Source organism: Chrysemys picta, chromosome 2 (genome assembly GCF_011386835.1).
Source record: "Chrysemys picta bellii isolate R12L10 chromosome 2, ASM1138683v2, whole genome shotgun sequence".
NCBI lineage: Eukaryota > Metazoa > Chordata > Testudines > Emydidae > Chrysemys > Chrysemys picta.
In genome coordinates this window covers 213,640,515-213,658,464 of record NC_088792.1, presented here as the reverse complement: position 1 = coordinate 213,658,464, position 17,950 = coordinate 213,640,515, and the positions used below count along the sequence as shown (strand labels likewise).

At 45.0% G+C, this 17,950-nt stretch overlaps 1 protein-coding gene across 2 annotated transcripts in view; it reads left to right on the top strand.

The window, feature by feature from the left end:
- The first annotated feature begins 3,680 nt into the window (after positions 1 to 3,680).
- The window catches only part of CDH2 (cadherin 2), a 191,671-nt gene continuing 177,401 nt past the window's right edge, over positions 3,681 to 17,950 (top strand). For both annotated transcript variants that reach the window (XM_005279996.5, XM_042854857.2), the window contains exon 1: positions 3,681 to 5,756. In XM_005279996.5, the coding sequence (XP_005280053.1) occupies positions 5,685 to 5,756 (72 nt within the window). In that variant the 5' untranslated portion in view covers positions 3,681 to 5,684. The remainder of the gene's footprint in view (positions 5,757 to 17,950) is intronic.

Below are 17,950 nucleotides of genomic sequence, written 5' to 3'. Positions count from 1 at the left end.
GGGTGAAGTAAAATCAACAATTTAATTAAAATTGTTCTTTTACATTTAAATCAATTTTAATGTAAACTACATACATTTTTATTTTTAAAAATAAACCTACTTAAAGTTAAATTTGAAATTGACTATCTATATTAAGACCTAAACTTACTAAAATGTATTAAAATAATTTAAATTAAATAAAAATATTAAGCAGTACCTGCTTGCGGCCAAAGTTTTAAAGGAAGTCCAACTACTGTACTGGAGGAAGTCACTGGCTAAGCACCTGAAACCAGAGTTTGTTGTTGAAGGCCCAGATCCTCCAAGTTATTTAGGTGCCTAATTCCCATTGACTTCCCTTTGAAGATCTGGGGTAAGGTACCTAATCAGCTTTTGATAGCAGTAGCTTCTTCTGCAGGTACAGAGAGAGAATATTTTCTTCATTCCAGTGACCAACTCATTCAAAGCTGAGAAACCAACTAAGAACCGAAAAAGGAGAAAAGCTTGTTTTCCTCTTCCATTCTATGAATAAAAATCATGAGTAAAAAAAAAATCATCTAATAAATAAGAAATGAGTCATTCACCATTTGCTAACATAATAAAAACAATAAAAACTAAGAATCTGAATAAATGTGTAGTAGGCTATATAATTACTTAAATGTGTCTAAATATAATGTATTCTCCTGGTTAGCTAAGGGAAATATCAAATTTAGTACAAAGGCTGGATTTATTTGCAAATCAACATTTTAATGGTTATCAGCAAATGAGAATCAACTTTCCTTTAGGAAATAACTAAAAAGCACAGATGCAAAACAAGATTAAAATCAATAATTTAAATCAAGGTTTCCTGCTTGGTGATTTAAATCATTATTAAAATCAGTGATTTAAATCTTTGATTTAAATCAATCCACCCTGGAAGTTACTGCCATCCAAATGCGACGCATAACTATTGATGGGGGCAGGGGGACACAATTTAAAGGTTCTGGTGATATGCCGCAGGGTTCAGAGCAGGCACACAAGGGACAAAGGAGTTTTGATTTATGGAGCTGCTTTCCACTCCCCCCCCCCTGCACCTCCCACACCCACTTCAACATGGCACCACCTTGCGCCACCCCCTCATAGCTCCTTCCCCACTTACTTCTCCTATCGCTTCCCCGTTGGGCACGGCATGTGCTGGAGCGGGCTCCGGACACTGTACTGCCGAGCATTGGTAACTGTGGGCAAGGAAGGGATAGGACTCAGCGGGCTTCCCTGCGCCCACTCTGGCAGAGCTTTGCTACCAGCCCAGGCTCTCTTCCCTGCTCCAGGCACCTCCTAACGGGGCTTAGTGGGATGCTAGGTGCCAGTGCCTTTCCCAAGCATGTCCCTCTCACCCACGTTCAGCCCGATTCCCACCCTAACTGAAATCGGGGGAGGAGGGGGATGTGACCCTGCATCCTCCCCCTTCCACCCTCCACGCATCACCTCTGCCACCATCTGCTGGCTGTTGGGTGACCTACATGAAAAGGTTTGGTGGTCTTAGTTCGGTTCCCAGTGCCCATTTCACAGAAACTCTGGTGACAAATGGTTAGCACCTTTGTTGCAGATTTAACATAGACTGAACTAACTTTTCAATGATACAGGTGCCTTCTGAGATCAAAGTTGAGCTCGATTGCACTGCCAGAGTGATGTAGGAAAGCTTGCTCCACCACTGCATGTTCTATGGATAGAAGACAAGAGTCATCAGTGGTGGTGATCTTGGCACCTTTCATAAGCATGACATTCATCTTAAAATAGCTAGATTAAAATGTGCTCTTGAGCAGGTGGGTTTGGAAAAGCATGAACTGCATTGCTGTAGGAGCATCTCCAGCAGTGGGAAAATGCCATGGGCCAGATATTGATCTTAGTTGCAATGGTGTCAATGAGGGAAGAATCCGATCCTTTGACAGCAGCTTATTGAAGGCTGAAGGACTGAATAGAAAGGTTTTGTGAAAACAATTTTTATTTCATAGTATGACTTTTTCTGTTAAGTAATTTAATGGCAGCAACAGCACCATGAAAAGTGTCAGCCAGACACTGCATGTGGTAACCTTCCAGACACACTGCTATTATTTTCCAAACATTTTGGAAATGGATGTGCTGAGAGATATGAAGGGCCAGGGCTGATTAGATGCTGGGTAATTATTATTTTATTATCTTATTGGACATTCTGTTTATTTTACATACATAGAGATTGTTTATATTGTATGCTTTGCATTTTGTAAAACATCTAAAGCTTTAGATAAATGAAAATAATTCTCAATAAATAAAATAATTATGCAAATATTAATAATCATGTCTACTTGCATAGAAAATACAAATACAAATCTATTACCCATAAAAAGTCACACTTTATCCTCACTATATTATTTAACAAATGAAATATAGATAAGACAGAAATATCCTTAGACCAAGGAAGCCTGGGGAAAAGATAAAAATTGATATTGCTACCTGAATCCAACACCATGCTCGCTCAAGTGCAAACTCGGTAAACTCATTCTTCTATCCCTATCCCATGTTCCAAACAGCAGCAGTGCAGCTCAGGGTCACTTTCAATGAGTCATGGGCTGAATTTCTAATAATCCTAATTATTGGCCTTTGCAATTTCTATTATTTATAGTTCTTAAAGAAATTAATCCCAGCTGTTTGTGACAACATACAACGTTAGGGGCCCATGGACCACAGCCTTTTAAAAAGTCACAAAGTTGTTTTGCAAAACATTGGGGCTGATTCTCCTTTCTGTTAAGACCTCTGGTGACACAACGAGCTCCAATATATAATCCACTAGGATTTTACATCAAGACAGCTGATTAAGAGATACATTATGGGTCAATTACAGGAATGGGTGGGTGAGTTTCTGTGGCCTGTGATGTGCAGAAGGTCAGACTAGATGATCATGGTGGTCCCTGCTGGCCTGAAAGTCTACACGTCTGTGAACTCATGCCTGATATCTCACTGTAAACATACTTTTTTGGTAGTAAAGATATACTTGTAGACTAAGGCTATGTCTATACTACAGCTTATGTTGGCAAAACTTATGTCGCTGGGGGGTGGGTGGGTGTTGACATGAATTATACCAACATAAGTGTTCATGTGCACAGCGCTAACATCAGCGGGAGAACTTCTCTCGCCAACATAGCTTATTCCGCTCACGGAGGTGGTTTTTTAATGCCAACAGGAGGGCTCTCTCCAATTGGCATTGTCTTCACCGGACCCAGTGGCACAGCTGTGCGGTACAGCTGCGCCGCTGCAGCCCTGAATGTACAGATATACCCTAACAAGGCTCCCCCCGTGGCAAGGAACTGCTAGCACAACAGTAAGTCTCTTCATCCCAGTTTTTGTAATAGGGTGTGGGGCTGGGACAAGGTGTGGCATGAAAGGAGAGGGAGAAAAAGGAGTATGGCTTCCCATGGCCCATATAGGCAGCTTTCAGAGTAGCAGCCGTGTTAGTCTGTATCCGCAAAAAGAACAGGAGTACTTGTGGCACCTTAGAGACTAACAAATTTATTTGAGCATAAGCTTTCGTGGGCTATAGCACACTTAATCAGATGCATACAGGCAGGGTTTAAGGTGAGGAGAGTACGGCGGAGCGGGCTTCTTTCTCTCTCTGGGCTGGGTAAAGAGCTTCATCATAACTCAGAAATGATCGGTATTTTGAAGGCTGAAGCTAATGAAATCAACATTGCACTAATTTGTAGATTCTCCCCTCCCCATCACTAACTAAATAGAAAGATACATGCAAGCCTTCTTCTCAACATCGCTGCATGGCAGTTTGCATTATTATTTCCAAATCAACGAGCAAAACAAAGATTTTTTTTCTTGCAAGTTCAACTGTAAAATGAGATGCTTTAAAATAAGGAACGCACCATTTTGCATCTGCTGCTTGTGAGACAGTCTAGGGGTCTAACACCTATAAATCCTCCCCTTCCTATGTCCCAGGATGGGAGCTCTGATGCATGGACACAAAACAACTTTGCTCAGTGACCTGTGGGTGAGGGGGAATCCTTGCCAGCGCAGCAAATGACCCAGCACTGATACTTGCTGCTGTAACTGTTCACTCAGCAACCCTCCTCGTTTCCGTTATGCCTGCTGACCTTTTTTGGACCCACAGGCTGGAGCTCAACCCTACCTAGGGTGATCAGACGTGCGGACCAGGGGTCAGCAACGTGTCCCTGGTAAAAATGTTGAGGTCAGTGGTAATTTTTCAAAAAATTAAATGACATAACCCCCCCCCCCCAGTCCGTCACTAAGTACAGTAATTTTATCAAGTGGCCCTTGCACCACATGGTGTTGCCGACGCCTGGTCCTGATATTCGGGGCTTTGTCTGCTATAGGTGCCTATACACCCCCTCCCCATTTTTCACCCTTGCTATCGGCTCACCCTCGCTCCAGCCTTTGGAAACATTTGCAGATAAATTAGGCCGCTAGTTTACAAACAAACGGAACTCGCTAACCAAGTAACAAACAGTGACCGCAACTTCCTAAGGGGCTGTTCAAAGCACGGCTTGGCGATGGCGGGAGAGGTGTCAAGCCAAAGCCGCCAAGCGCCGACCCCCCCTCCCCAGCAGGTGGCTCGCCGCGATCGCCTTGCATCAGACAATGGACACGCTCGGCGCTTCCTACCGGCGCCTGGAGTTTGTTTGTTTCTTTTGCACATTCGTTTCCTTGGCGAGGCGGGAGAGGGGGCGATTTCTCACCCCGCCCCCCGCCCTTTCCTCACTCTGTGTTTTTTCCTAATTACAGACCAAGTTCCGGGCTAATTGTTATTATTTGTTTGTTGTCTGGTCGCGGTATCCTCGGGGTGTCGGGGAATTTTTCCCTCCCCCGGCTTAGAAGAGCTCAACCTACATTTGCAAACAATTCACAGACACCCCCAGTGACTCCCCTCTGGCTGCAGCAAACCCTCTTCTTTTGGGCGGCAGCTGCTGCCCACCCTGTTGGCGGATGATGCCTGGCGGGGCAGGGCTGAGCTGCTGCGGGTAGTTGGGTTCCCATTGGCCGTGCGGCCGGCAGGGAGAGCCAGGGAGGAGAAGCTGCCAGGCGCAGGGAAGGCGTATACACACACACACACACGCACGCCGCGAGAGAGGCAGCGGCTGCTCCGGCTGGCATTGTTATCATTGTGCGAGCGGAGGGGTTTGTGCGCGGGGCTGCTCGGGGGAGGGGAGGAGTGAGAAAGTGACGGGGAGAGAGACTCGGGAGCGGAGCATGCAGCAGAGCGGGAGCAGCGGCGGGGCTGCCGGTGCACAGTGGGCTGCCCACTGCGAGGGGACCTGCCTGCCCTGAACTCAGCCGAGGAGGACGCTCTCTAGGAGCAGGGAAGGCAGCAAAGGAGCCGCTGAGGAGCCAGAAGCGGCAGCGGCACTACTCATCCCCCTGCCTTTTGTTTGCCCATCCTCCTCCTCCTCCACCAGCCCATCCCCTTCTCTCCCTGCACCAAGGACGGGGGGAAGCAGAGGAGCAGCCGCCTGACCCGGTGCCGAGTTTAACCCATCCTCCGTCGCCTCCCCGCTGCACCCTGCACAGGAGCCAGCTAGAGCAGCCCCCGCAGTAGCGCCACGGGCTCGGCGCCAGCCCAAGGGGGGGCAGACAGCGCCCGCAGCCGCCCCTGCTCCGCCGATCCCCGCACTTGCTCGGCATCCCGAGACCGCTGGTGGCCGCCGCTCCCTCCCGCCACCCACCCCGCCTCCATGTGCCGGATAGCGGGAGCGCCGCCGCGGAGCCTGCTGCCGCCGCTGCTGCTGCTGGCGGCCCTGCAGCAGGTAAAGGCGAAGGGGGGTCGGGGTTGTGGCTCTTTGTTCCCCTGCTCGCGGCGATGCCGGAAAAGGGGAGCGGGGGGGGACACGGAGGGTATCTCTGCGCTGCCCCGCAGGCTGGGTCTGTCTCCTCTGCCCCGGCAGGGGGCTGCAGGGAGCAGGTGGCTGCTTTGAACGGCTGGGGCCGAGGCGAGCCGAGGGGGGAAAAAAAAAAAGGTTGGGGAGATGCGAGCCGGTGCCCGAGCCTCGGGCTGGTAGGACGGAGCTGGTGCCCGTGCCCCATCCCCATGATACCCCCGCCTCGGGCAGGGACGGCGGAGGAGCTGGTGCCCCATGAGGAAGGGATGGGAGCTGGTGGCTAGTGCTTCCGAGAGCGAGAGCTGGTGCCTTGCTGCTTGGGAGAGGGGGTCCGCTCTGCCTGGGAGCTGGGGGGAGGGAGAGCAATAGCGGGGTGTCCCATTGTGCTTGGTGGTAGGGCTGGGGGCAATTGCGGGGTCCCCTGGGGTTGGGATGATTGGGGGGAAGGCAATAGCGGGGGTCCCCTGGGGTTGGTAGGGCTGGGGAGGGAGGGCAATAGTGGGGTTCCCCTGGGGTTGGTAGGGCTGGGGAGGGAGGGCAATAGCGGGGCTCCCCTGGGGCTGGTAGGGCTGGGGAGGGAGGACAAAAGCGAGGGTCCCGTGGGGTTGGAAGGGCTGGGGGGTGAAGGGCAATAGCGGGGGTCTCATTGTGCTTGGGCTGGGCTAGGAGCTGGTTCGCCTTCAGCTTGGTGGACCGGCTAGTAGGGAGGAAGGGGACGGACTTCGGGTTGGGACCCCAGCCCGTTTCGGGGCGCCACCCCTGAGGTGCTATCGGTAGGGGGTACTGCGCCCCGCAGCCCGTCTGCTGGAGCTCCGGCTTTGGGGAGGGGTCTTCGGGGATCGCCCCCTGGGCTCCGCTAAGGAGGAGCAGGCAGAGCCGCCGCCGCCTCCCCCAGCCATGTGCCCGCTAATCCTTTCCCGGGAAGAATTTAATCAGCCGCCTCCTCCGCCTGGCAGCCTCGCCTGCCCCCGCTGCTACTAACGGGGAATTTCCATTGGGACAGCTCCTCAGTCTGAATGTGTATTACATCCCTGCCCCCTCTCCCTGGAGGGGACCCTAGCGCCTGGGAGGCCGGGGAGTGTCTGGCGTCTGGCAGGGTGCCTCTGGGGTAGGGGTCTGTTCAGTGTGAGGGGGAGTGGCTCTGGAGCAAGGGTTGAGCTGAGTATCCTTAGCGTGGGCTGGTGCCCCTGGGATTGGGGTCCTGTGCAGCCTGTGTTTGTGTGTGTGTGTGTGTGGGGGGGTAAGTTTAGATGTCCCTAGAGTGGGTGAGTGTCTTTGGGATGGGACTCCTCTGTGTGTGTGTGTGTGTGTGTGTGTGTGTGTGTTGAGTTGGAGGAGGGGGAAATATCCTTTGGAGGTCGAGGGAGGAGTGCGTACCTGGGATAGGGTGATCAGTGGGTGACTAGGTCCCTAAATTCTGGGATGGGTATCCCCACTGTATGTCCTCCTCAATAAGGGGTTTGGGTGCTGCTGGCTAGGGATAGGATGTTGTGCTTCTGGTGGTTGGGTGCGCAACAGAGTTAGAAATGGGGGTTCTTGGGGTGGGGTTACTTGTCCTTTCTAGGGTAGGAGATTGAGAGTGCTCCTGGGTGGGGTGTGTGGGATGAATGTCATTATCTGGGTTGTTGGCATTGCTATGAGTTGAGTGTGAAGCTGGGTGCAAGGGGCAGAGAGGGCAGTAAATCTGAGGGACAGATGGCACAGATCATCCCCCTTAATGGTATTTATGGTTGGGGCATTTCTGGCTCTCTGGGGGAGGGGAGCGCAGTGTGTGGGTACTGAGGAGAAGGAGATATCACTAGCGGGACAGTGTGTGTATGCTGAATGGAACAGGCTGGTAGCTGTGGCTGGCCTCCCCCTGGTCCTGCAGGGGCTGGTGGCTGGGTAGAAGGAGGCGGAGGCGGTAGCAGCAGCAGCAGCAGAGTCACTGTCCATGGTGCAGAGCCTGGATTACATCGTCTCTCCCTTGCTTGTGACACTGAAGTGAACTAAAATCCCTCCTTGTTTTTCAGATAGCTCCCCTCTCACTTCCCCCCTCCTCTGTTTTCAGTCACTTTTTTCTGCCTCCTCCCCCACATTCTCTACCCCTTTACCATGGTTTGATGGCTGCACCCTGCATAGGAGGTGCTGAAACATTGATTCTAAACAGCTGGGGGATTTTCTCTCTAGCTTAAGAGGATGTTAGTTTCTCTCGTGACAGAAAAGTGTCTGACTGGGCGCCAAGGTTCCTTCCATATGAAACTGCTGCCCTTCTCAGAAACTTGTTTTGATATGTCACTAAAAAGGTTGGTTTTGTTATCTGAGTTTGTGTGTAGTGGGGGAGTCTGGATGGCGGTTGTTTCTGTGTTATTAACTTGGCAGAGCCTACCTGCAGCTTCTTTATGGGTGTTTTTGTGTGGCCTTTCTTGTAAGTGCCTTTCTGCTTCTGTTTATACACCATATCACTTAGTAAATCTTTAAATCATGAATTCTGCAGTAGGCTATTATTCCACCATCTTTTCACGCAGGACTGATTTTTAAATTAAAACACAAACTATGAATTAAGGACAGGAACTAGCCTAATTGCTTTTGCGTATCACTCAGTTACGGTTGGGAAATCCAATTTCCCCCTTGTTTGGGTATCTACTAATTCAGGTTAGGGCTGTTTTTAATAGGGTATAACAAAGTTGAAACTTAGGTATGAAATCAGTTTTATAACCCCATATCTGAAAACCAGTCTTTTATTTAAACAGATTTTATTCTTATGTACTGCTAAGAAAAAACTTACAATTCAGAGATGCATTATAACTTCTTTCAATATTGACTACTTTTGGTAAATAGAAGTTAATTAGTGAGAGATTGTTCTAAAATGTCCAAGCTTCCTATTTGCTGATAATTTGTTTATTTCGTCATTTCAAATCTTTGTTGTATTGAAGACACATTCCCACAAATTATTGATGACTTCATCATTTGTTAGTGGTGTAGTGAAACGGTCACAATTGAGTTATTTGAAAGATCATTAGAACTGGAAAAATATCAGGAGTTAGACCTTTGTAACTTCAGTTTATGTTTGAGAAAGGTGGGATTTCAGAGCAGATACTAAACTCAGTTTTTCAGCAACATATCAGAACATTTGAGATTAGAAACTGGCCCTTAGTCTCTGGTGATGAACTATTTTAACATGATTCTGTAGCTGCTATGCAAAAGCTTAACATCAAAGTGGGGAGTGGGGTGGGAAGGGAAGAGAAGGCAAAAGGAGAGATTTGTTTTACTATAAGAATCGTGGGGTGGTGGTGGTAAATAACGAAGAGGACAGGTCATTGATACAGAGCAATCTGGATGGCTTGGTAAACTGGGCACAAACAGATAATTTGTGTTTTAATATGGCTAAATGTAGATATATACATCTAGGAACAAAGAATGTAGGACATACTTACACAATGGGGAACTTTATTCTGGGAAGCAGAGACGCTGGAAAATTTTTTTGGGGGGTTTGGTAGATAATCAGCTGAACAAGATTTCTTAGTATGATGCCGTGACCAAAAGAGCTAATGTGATCCTTACATGCATAAACGGGAATCTCGAGTAGGAGTAGAGAAATTATTTTACCTCTATATTTGGCACAGGTGTGATCACTGCTGGAACACTCTGTCCAGTTCTGGTGTCCACAATTCAAGAAGGATGTTGATAAATTGGAGTGGGTTCAGAGAAGAGCCATGAGAATTATTAAAGGATTAGAAAGCATGCCTTATAGTGATAGACTCAAAGTGCTCAATCTATTTGGCTTAACAAAGAGAAGGTTAAGGGGTGACTTGATTATTGTCTATAAGGACCTACGGGAAACAAATATTTAAAAATGGGCTCTTCTGTCTATCAGATAACATGATTTAGTGGTTGGAAGTTGAAGCTAGACAAATTAAGACTGGAAATAAGGCGTACATTTTTAACAGTGAGAGAAATTAACCATTGTCAAGGGTTGTGGTGAAGTCTCCATTGGTGACTGTTTTTAAATTAAGATTGGCTGTTATTCTAAAAGATATGCTCTATTATTTTGGGGAAGTTCTATGGCTAATACAAGAGGGCAGATTAGATGGTCACTTCTGGCCTTCAAATCTATGAAAACATCAACTGCTACCATTGGAGCTTAAACTGGGGATAAGGACAAAATTGAAATAGAAACAGGAAAGCTGGACGTAGAATTGAAGAAATAAAGTGAGTGAGTGGTGCTGTTGACAGAAATGTGTCTACCCTTCAAACATTTGTTGGGAAGGGGAATAGCAATTAAGTACTCAGAAGGGGGACAGTAATTTTTAATCTATGAAAGATGATTGGATGGTGCTCAGACTATGGTGATAGACATGTTAGAAAAAATAGATAAGTAATAATGTGCTATGGAGCCTTTTACTCCTAAATTGCTGGTTTGAACTTAACTTAGAAAGACAGAATGAAAGTTAATACTGTTTGAAGACTGTACTGGTTTTATTACATTTCGTAGTAAATTTATCCTTTTGGCAAAACCACCACCCCAAGTGACATCCCTGCTAGCAGCGTCAGCGAGAACCAAATGATTGAATTCCTGTGTGGATTGAACTACCCTCTTACCTCTAGCAGTGGTCTCTTTAGGTCAGGTTTAAGGCACATTGGTAGGGTGGTTGAGGTAGCGGCTATTGCTGTTGTGTGTGTTGTGGTTTTTTGGTGGTGGGTTTTTTTTTTGTCTCTTTTTTTTTTTTGTGAAGGGCTTCAATCTCCAATTCTATGGTTGGTATATTTCACAAATATTACTTCACTAAAAATATATTAAAAGAACATGGTCAAAATGTGATTGTATAACCACAGACACAGGGTTGAGGATTCAGGGGCAGGAGGAATACCAGTAACTACTTTTAACTCTTTTTTTTTTTTAAACTGACTAGACTTCATCTTCACCATGCTCCTTTGAAAGTGAACAGAAAGCATTTTTTAAATATTATTTAAAAACTCATGGAAACCTGAATCATTAGTAGAATACTTGCCATGTGTAGACTTTCATGATTTTCAGTGGAAGGGTCTCTGTAGGTGCAAAACATTATTATTACTATTCCAAGTACATCCACTTTTAAAGGGTATGTGGGAAACTTTTAACCTGGTAAGATCTGATTTCAAGATTTTATTTTCTCCTGGATCACTAAAACCTATAACCACCAAAGGAGCTACAGTCATTGTAAGGTCTAGGTGTTAGTGATGTCATCCACACTTCCTAGGAAAATGCAGAAAAGTAAAAGAAGGAACTCTTTTCTTTTTACATGGTCTTACTCCTATTATTAAAATGGCAGATACCATTAAAAGATGTGTTTTGTGAAATGATTTGGGATCTTTTGCAGCTTTTTTCATTTATTTTAGAATATATCAGATCATCTTTAAGTCTGAAACTTACTTCTTTGAGATAAAATAACTGGGTTTTGACACACATAAATTACTTTGTACTTTATGAACCCAGTTCATTTGTTTTGCTGTTAAGATGATAGAGTTACATTAGCATTGTATATTATGTTTATATTATATATGTTCAGGAAGTTAAAGTAAGTTTATATAAATAAACCATACTTTTTAATCTGTTTGTTTATAAAGCCTCCCTCCTCTTTTCCTTCAGCCCCCATTGCTTCTCCCCCTCAAATACACATAACTTGCTCTGGTGCGATTTTGAAATACAAGCCAATAAATAAATTCAGCTTAAGATGTCAGAATAAATAATATAAAATACGTTTGGGAACTTAGTGAAGTGGCCTTATTTTAAAACTGCAATGAATTTGGCACAGGATACGTATATCCAAAAGTTTAGCTTCTTCTCTTCATTGGTTTCATCTGGCTACTACTCAAGTCAATGGCAAACTCCCAGTAACTCCATTGGGAGCCACATCAGGTCCCATCTTAATACAGGTGATTTTTCCAGAGCAAGTGAAACTTATAGAGTTCTTCAATTATTTAAAAATTATTTAAATAAGTATGCAAGCTGTAAAAACGTACTGTATAAATGTAAGAATAGCTTGAGGAAGTTGGGAGTAAAGTTATTTTTACTCACTAGAGATCATACATAAGTGACTCATACTCTGCTTCTTTCCTCATCTTGTGATTGTTTGTATGCCCACCTCATTTGTGAAAATGAATTATTCCCCCATGTGTGGTATAGTCTTTTAAGTACCACATGATTTTTTTCGAGTTTATATAGAGAATGAGGAGTGCAGTAGAATGTCTACATACAACAGTATTTTGAATAACTGAAAGGTCAATAGCAAAACTGGGAGGTGATTTTAAACCAATCAGTTAACTTTACAAAAGTACAGCATCAAAGGCTTTTTTATACATTTTGCTGAATAATGCTATATTTTCATGCTTTGTTCTTTTATTTATAATTTTGAGAAATATATCATGGAATGTATATCTTCCTACTGGTATGTCTTTGTCCTCCTCCCTTCTTATGTTAAAAATTAAAATATATATTGATTGAATATTGAAGTCCCCAATTCAATAAAGACTTTTACACGTGCTTAACTTTGTGTATGTGAGTAGTCCCAGTGGGATTATGCACAGATGTAAAGATAAGTATGTGCATAAAAGTTTGCAGGACTGGAGCCTAAAAGTAGTACTGTCATATTGGACAACTCCCAAAGTGTACTGCGTATCAATTTGTCCCTGTAAGGCTAGTTAATCAGCCCAGTGTTCAGCCTTAGATTCATTTCCTTTTTTTGGGAGGTGAGGGAGTGAAGGGCAGGGGTGTTAAATAACTTCTCTGACATGCCTTATAGTAACATGTTTTTAGTTACACTTCCTTTTTAAAAAAGAAACCCTTTACTAAACCCTTTACTAAAGAAACCCAATATTATATCCATTTAAAAACTTATTCTTACAGTTTCATGAGTGCACAGGGCACCTGATTAGGATAGAGGAGGTGTCATTGAGGAAAGATAGTATTCTTACTTATACGCACGTAGTCCCATTGAACTCAGGGTGAGATTACTCATGTGTGTGTAAGTGTAGGATGCAAGAAGATAAGTCACAGATGAAAGGAGGTGTGTGTGAAAGGGATACCTTTTTTGCTTTAAAATTATTATTATTATTATTATAAACTAAATTTCAACTATCCCCCTTTGCCTCAGCGTAGCCCTCGTTAATTGACTGATTAAATATCGGCCTCCTTAGAGGGTTGATCTTGAGGGAATGTAGGAGGAAGGGGCAGCGTCCTTAAATATGGATCAATTCAAGGAAAGCTTATATTGTATCAAAACCAGCTACTGAAAGAGTTTTTAGTTTGTTACTGATTTGAGAGGGATCAGTTTTGGTCTGGGTGTCAGGATTACTCAACTTCTCTTTGCAATTCTTTTACCAGTTCACAAGACAACACCCTAATCTTTATGATTAACAATTGGGTCTGATCCTGCAATTTTTACTTAAGTCCATGGGAGTTTGGTTTGGCCTGAGTGAGGAGAGAAAATGTAGGCTTTCAATTTTCATAAATGATTTATGAGAACAGGGTTTGCAGCTTCCAAAATGGCAGGTCCATCACTGCCAAGTCTTTTGAACATTTTGCTTAAATTATTGTTTTGTTTCAGTCAATATTTATGGATTTGATTTATAAACACACTCATAAAAGCAATGTTTATCCTTTCCTCTAGGCGTGACTTGACATATTTAAAAAATACATTTGTACAAACTCCTCCAGGGACTCCACTTTTTCCCAATAATATATAATCATCACCCAGCAGCTTAACATAGTTCAGATCTTATGATATCCCACCAATCCCTGGCAGCTAGGGAAAAGAAGTAGGCCTTGCAAGTGCCCTGAAGGTCAATAAAATAGAAAGGGCCGTTCTTAGGATTTATGGGGCCCTATGTAGTAGTATTAAATTGGTGCCCCTATGCTCGACTTGCTCTTTGCAACACAAACAAGCTTACAGTATTGGAAAACTTGCCACATGCACTTTATTAAAAACAGTTTAATTGTGCCGCCTTCCCTCCTAACCCCTGCACTTCCCTCCCACCTGTGCCCCCAACCCCATGCTGCCAACATGCCCTGCCACACTGCCCCCCTGCTCAGTACCCCCCACCCCCTTATGCCCAGCAGCCCCCAGTGGCCCCTCATGCAGAGATCTCCATCTCTGATCCCTATGCCCAGCGATCTCCCACCCACAGCCCCCCAAACTGCCTAGTGCCCCTCTCACAGCCCCCCCCAACTGCCCAGCACCCCATATTCCTGAGGGAATTCAGCACCAAAAAGTTAAATTCTGTGCACAATATTTTTAAATTCTGCAAATTTTGTCAATAATTAAATGTGGAGGCTCCAGCATGGCAGTGGCAAGCATAGGCCACTGGCTGCACGGAGGTGGGAGATCACCTTGCAGCCTTCTCCCTCCCCTCCCCATCTTTCCTCTCCTAGAATAGGGACTTGGCAGTAAGATACCTCTGTGTGCACCTCAAAAAGCCACAGGGAAGTGTTTTACATGATGCCTGGGATGTCAGCCATGACCCAAAATCCATTTGAATGACAAAAAAGAAATAGCTGATACCAATGGCTGAGTCCCTCATCCAGGTCCTTGCCTGCCACCACTCTGGGCCAACTCCCAAAAGGCCTTTCATTCTCCCTAAAATAGAGGATTTCCCTCTAATTCTGAAAAGTAAAGAGGTGTTTGGGATGTGCAGTTTAAAAAGAAAAGGAATTATATTCAGGCACCAGTCTTTTTTTTTCTGCCTTGATTTACACACCTGATTGCCACACCTGGCTCAGTGGGATTGTACTGGGTATAACTCGGCATGCAGTTTCAACAATGCTTCAACAGTGGGGCTGGAGCCATAACCAGCCAAGTCTCATTTGAACAGTGGCTCTTGTTTTGGATTATTTAAGGCAGTTTTTAAAGGTTTTTCCCAAGGGTGAGGAAGAAGGTGCTGCATTCTTGAAGGGACCTTTAAAATCCCACTCAACTCTGCACTGTTTAGAACTCTCCCGTGTTCAAAATGCTACCAGCTTGAGAGGCAGCCCTTGAGATATTTGGATCCACAAGGAAAAAAAAATGTCCCCTTCTTTAAATAAAAAGTTTTCAGCTATTCCAGCCTTGTCAAGTGCGAGTCCATCCTCCTTCCCAGCTAGTGGTCACTCCCTCCCTTGCATTCTGCAACCCTGATTGCTGCTTTTCTGCTCCAGGTACATCCCCCTCCTCCTTTTCTTTTAGTGTCAGTTTCCTCTTGTTGACACCCGAATATTGTGAATGGGCAGGAAAAGCAAAGGACACCTTCTTTTATTTTCCTTTAACTTTCCTTCCGCCCCAGCCTGGTTGTGTGTGTGCCTCTCCCTCCTCCCAGCACCCGTCTGCTGCTGATCCCTGCTGGGGAAGGAAGGAGAGGAAAAGGTGACGGTCCAAAGAGGATCCTCGGCATCTGGGCTTAAACTTCAGAGAAGAGGGAGGCGGAGTGAAAAGGAGACTAGGAGAGAAATTGCAGGGAGTTGCCTGCTGGGCAGGGCACGTGGGCAGAAGAGGGGAGAGGTGCAGGTACATTGTGGGGCTGCTCGGAACAGCTGCTTTCCCCCGGGGCCACCAGCCTGCTCCCGAGGAGGCCCTAGCGCGTTCCCTGCTCGCTCACTGAGCCAGACAAAGACACCTCCACCCCCGCTCTTTTGCTCTTTTCCCTTCCCATCCCCAGCCCAGTTCCTCCTCCATCCCCCCGCTCCCTGCAGTCCTGTGCCTGGCTCTACCCCCCTGAGCTTGGCTCCCTCCTCCCCCTTTCCAGCCTCTGGGTATCCCCCCGGTCTGTTCCCAGCCTTGCCCTGCCCTCCGCCACCTGGCCTGGCTCCCCCTGCTCACTCACATGCAGACTTTGGCTCCTGGCCCCGCCCAAGCTGGAGCCCTCAGCTGGCTGACTGAGGAGTGAGTGGGCAGAGGGGAGAGGCCAGGGGTTCAGGTCAGGGAGGGGGGGAGGGGCCAGATTGGAGTCCGCCCTGCTGCCAGTGAGGGTGGTGCCTCAAATTTTCGGGTGTCCTACGCAGCCACGTATGCCGCATATGCCTGAGGACGGCCCTGAAAGTAGATTTTAGATACGTTAACAGCAAAAAATTTTGTAAGGAGTGGCATTATACATAATGGCAAATCAGATTTAGGAAGTGTGTGTGTTTTCCTTTTAAAATAAACTGTGGAGCACAATTCAAAATAGTAATTTTGTCCTTTTACATTCTTTTAAGATATATAAAGATGGCCTCAAACTTTTCCAAAGTTTCTTTTAGTTTCTTTTCAAAATTGAAATATTGGGATCTTTGTTCTCTATGCTTAATGGAAACCCTTGGCCTCTTTGGTGGATCAAATATTTTAGAAGTTTATATCCCCTGCTCTCCCAGTTGTACGAAAGGAGAGCTGCAACTTCAACAGCCTCATGTTACATTAGGTACTTCAACAATGCACTTGTGCTCTAGCAAAGAGAGTGAAGTAAGGACCTGGTATGTGGGGGGCAAAAGCAAGAAAATGGTGTTTGGAGTTCTTTATGAACTGAAAAGCAGTAGTCAATGACAACAACTTTCTTTTTGCTTTGCAATTCATTTTACAATAGGAATGGGTGGGAAAGCAGATTTTTGTCATTTGGGGTAAAGTAAGTATTTTAAAGAAAACATAACTGTTGGTTTAAGAATCAACAATTTCTCATTTGAAATCCCCTGGCTTAATGGGGTACAACACCAGATTAGATGTGAAGAACTTTTAATGAAACCAAATCAGGAGCATTTTAAATACAGCCAACTGAATGACCATGAAGAGGTTGCTCTGAAGCTGAATTTGGAAGTGTTGAGCTTACAAAAATAAAAACTTGAATGAAAGGAACATTTCTTCCACCCATTCAAGCCAACAGTGGAAAACAATGCCACGATCTTGCAAAGAATTACACATAAATTTAGGTTTAAATTTATGAGTAGTCCCATAGGATGAAATCTTGGCCGGCATTAAAGGTAATGGCAAAACTCTCATTTACTTCAGTAGCGCCAGGATTTCACTCATTGACTTTAATGGGACTGCATGCTTGTTTGAAGTTAAGCACATACATAAGTGTTTGCAGGATTGGGGCCCAAATGTAACATTATGTCTGACCACAATTGCAAATTAATGTGCAATTATCAAGAAGAAAGAGTGAACTACCCAGTTGTTTGCTGTATCTTACATTGCAACTTTCCATAATGCATGGAAACCAGAAAATAGACTTGATTAGAAACTACCTATATAGTTAGGGTAACTAACTTATAACCGAGGTTAGCTTAGCTTGGGTGTAAAGCCCTACCTGCATTACTGTGTCCTCACTGTTTCTTCCCTCACCTATGTGTGTTTGGGGGCATATCCTGTTCTTTGTGCTGAGATGTTCCATGCTTTGTTCAATTGTGGGAGAACTTGTCTATCTTTGGGGGCAGGAATAGAAAAAGTGGAGTCAGACTGTCAGCATTTGAGTGACTTAGCCTGCATCCTCCATGCCAAGTGGTTGGGTTCTAGTCTGAGTTAAAGTGTAACCTGGGCTCTGACCTATGCCCCCATCTAGATAAGCTAGCCCGGGCTTAAAGCACTTCCAAACCCTGGTAAAATGTTTTTTTTTTGGGGGGGGGGGAAGGGGAGGATGGTAGAGGGAGCTGGGCTAAAGCTCAGATAAGAGGTTGGGTTAATGCTGCAGTGAAGATATAGCCTTAGATGTAAATTTTCAAAGTGTTGCCCCTGTTCCAGGCTTTAAAACTCCCCTTAAAGTCAGAAGGCTTTGTATTGGTAACATTGCGTGCAATTGCTATCTGTATTAAAAGGTAAATTTTTCAGTAATCTCCTCTTGTGGATGAATATACAGTTAATATTATATTCTGCTCGAGGTGGTCTTCTGGACTGTGCTAGTCACAGAAAAAACTCTGTAAATTACAACAATATGCCTTATAATCTCCCTTTCCTTCTTGATTTGGCCCAGACAGTAAGGGGAGGAAAACAAATTTCAATATTGATCATAAAATTTCATACTTTTAGTTCAGATTGTTTTTCTGGGAGATATTATCTTTTAAACCCAGCAATGATTTTTAATACTTCTGAGCTGAACTTGATATGACCCAGATCTTGCCATGGCTCAAGCTATGACTTTATTTAATTGAAAATGCATAACACAGGTTTTGT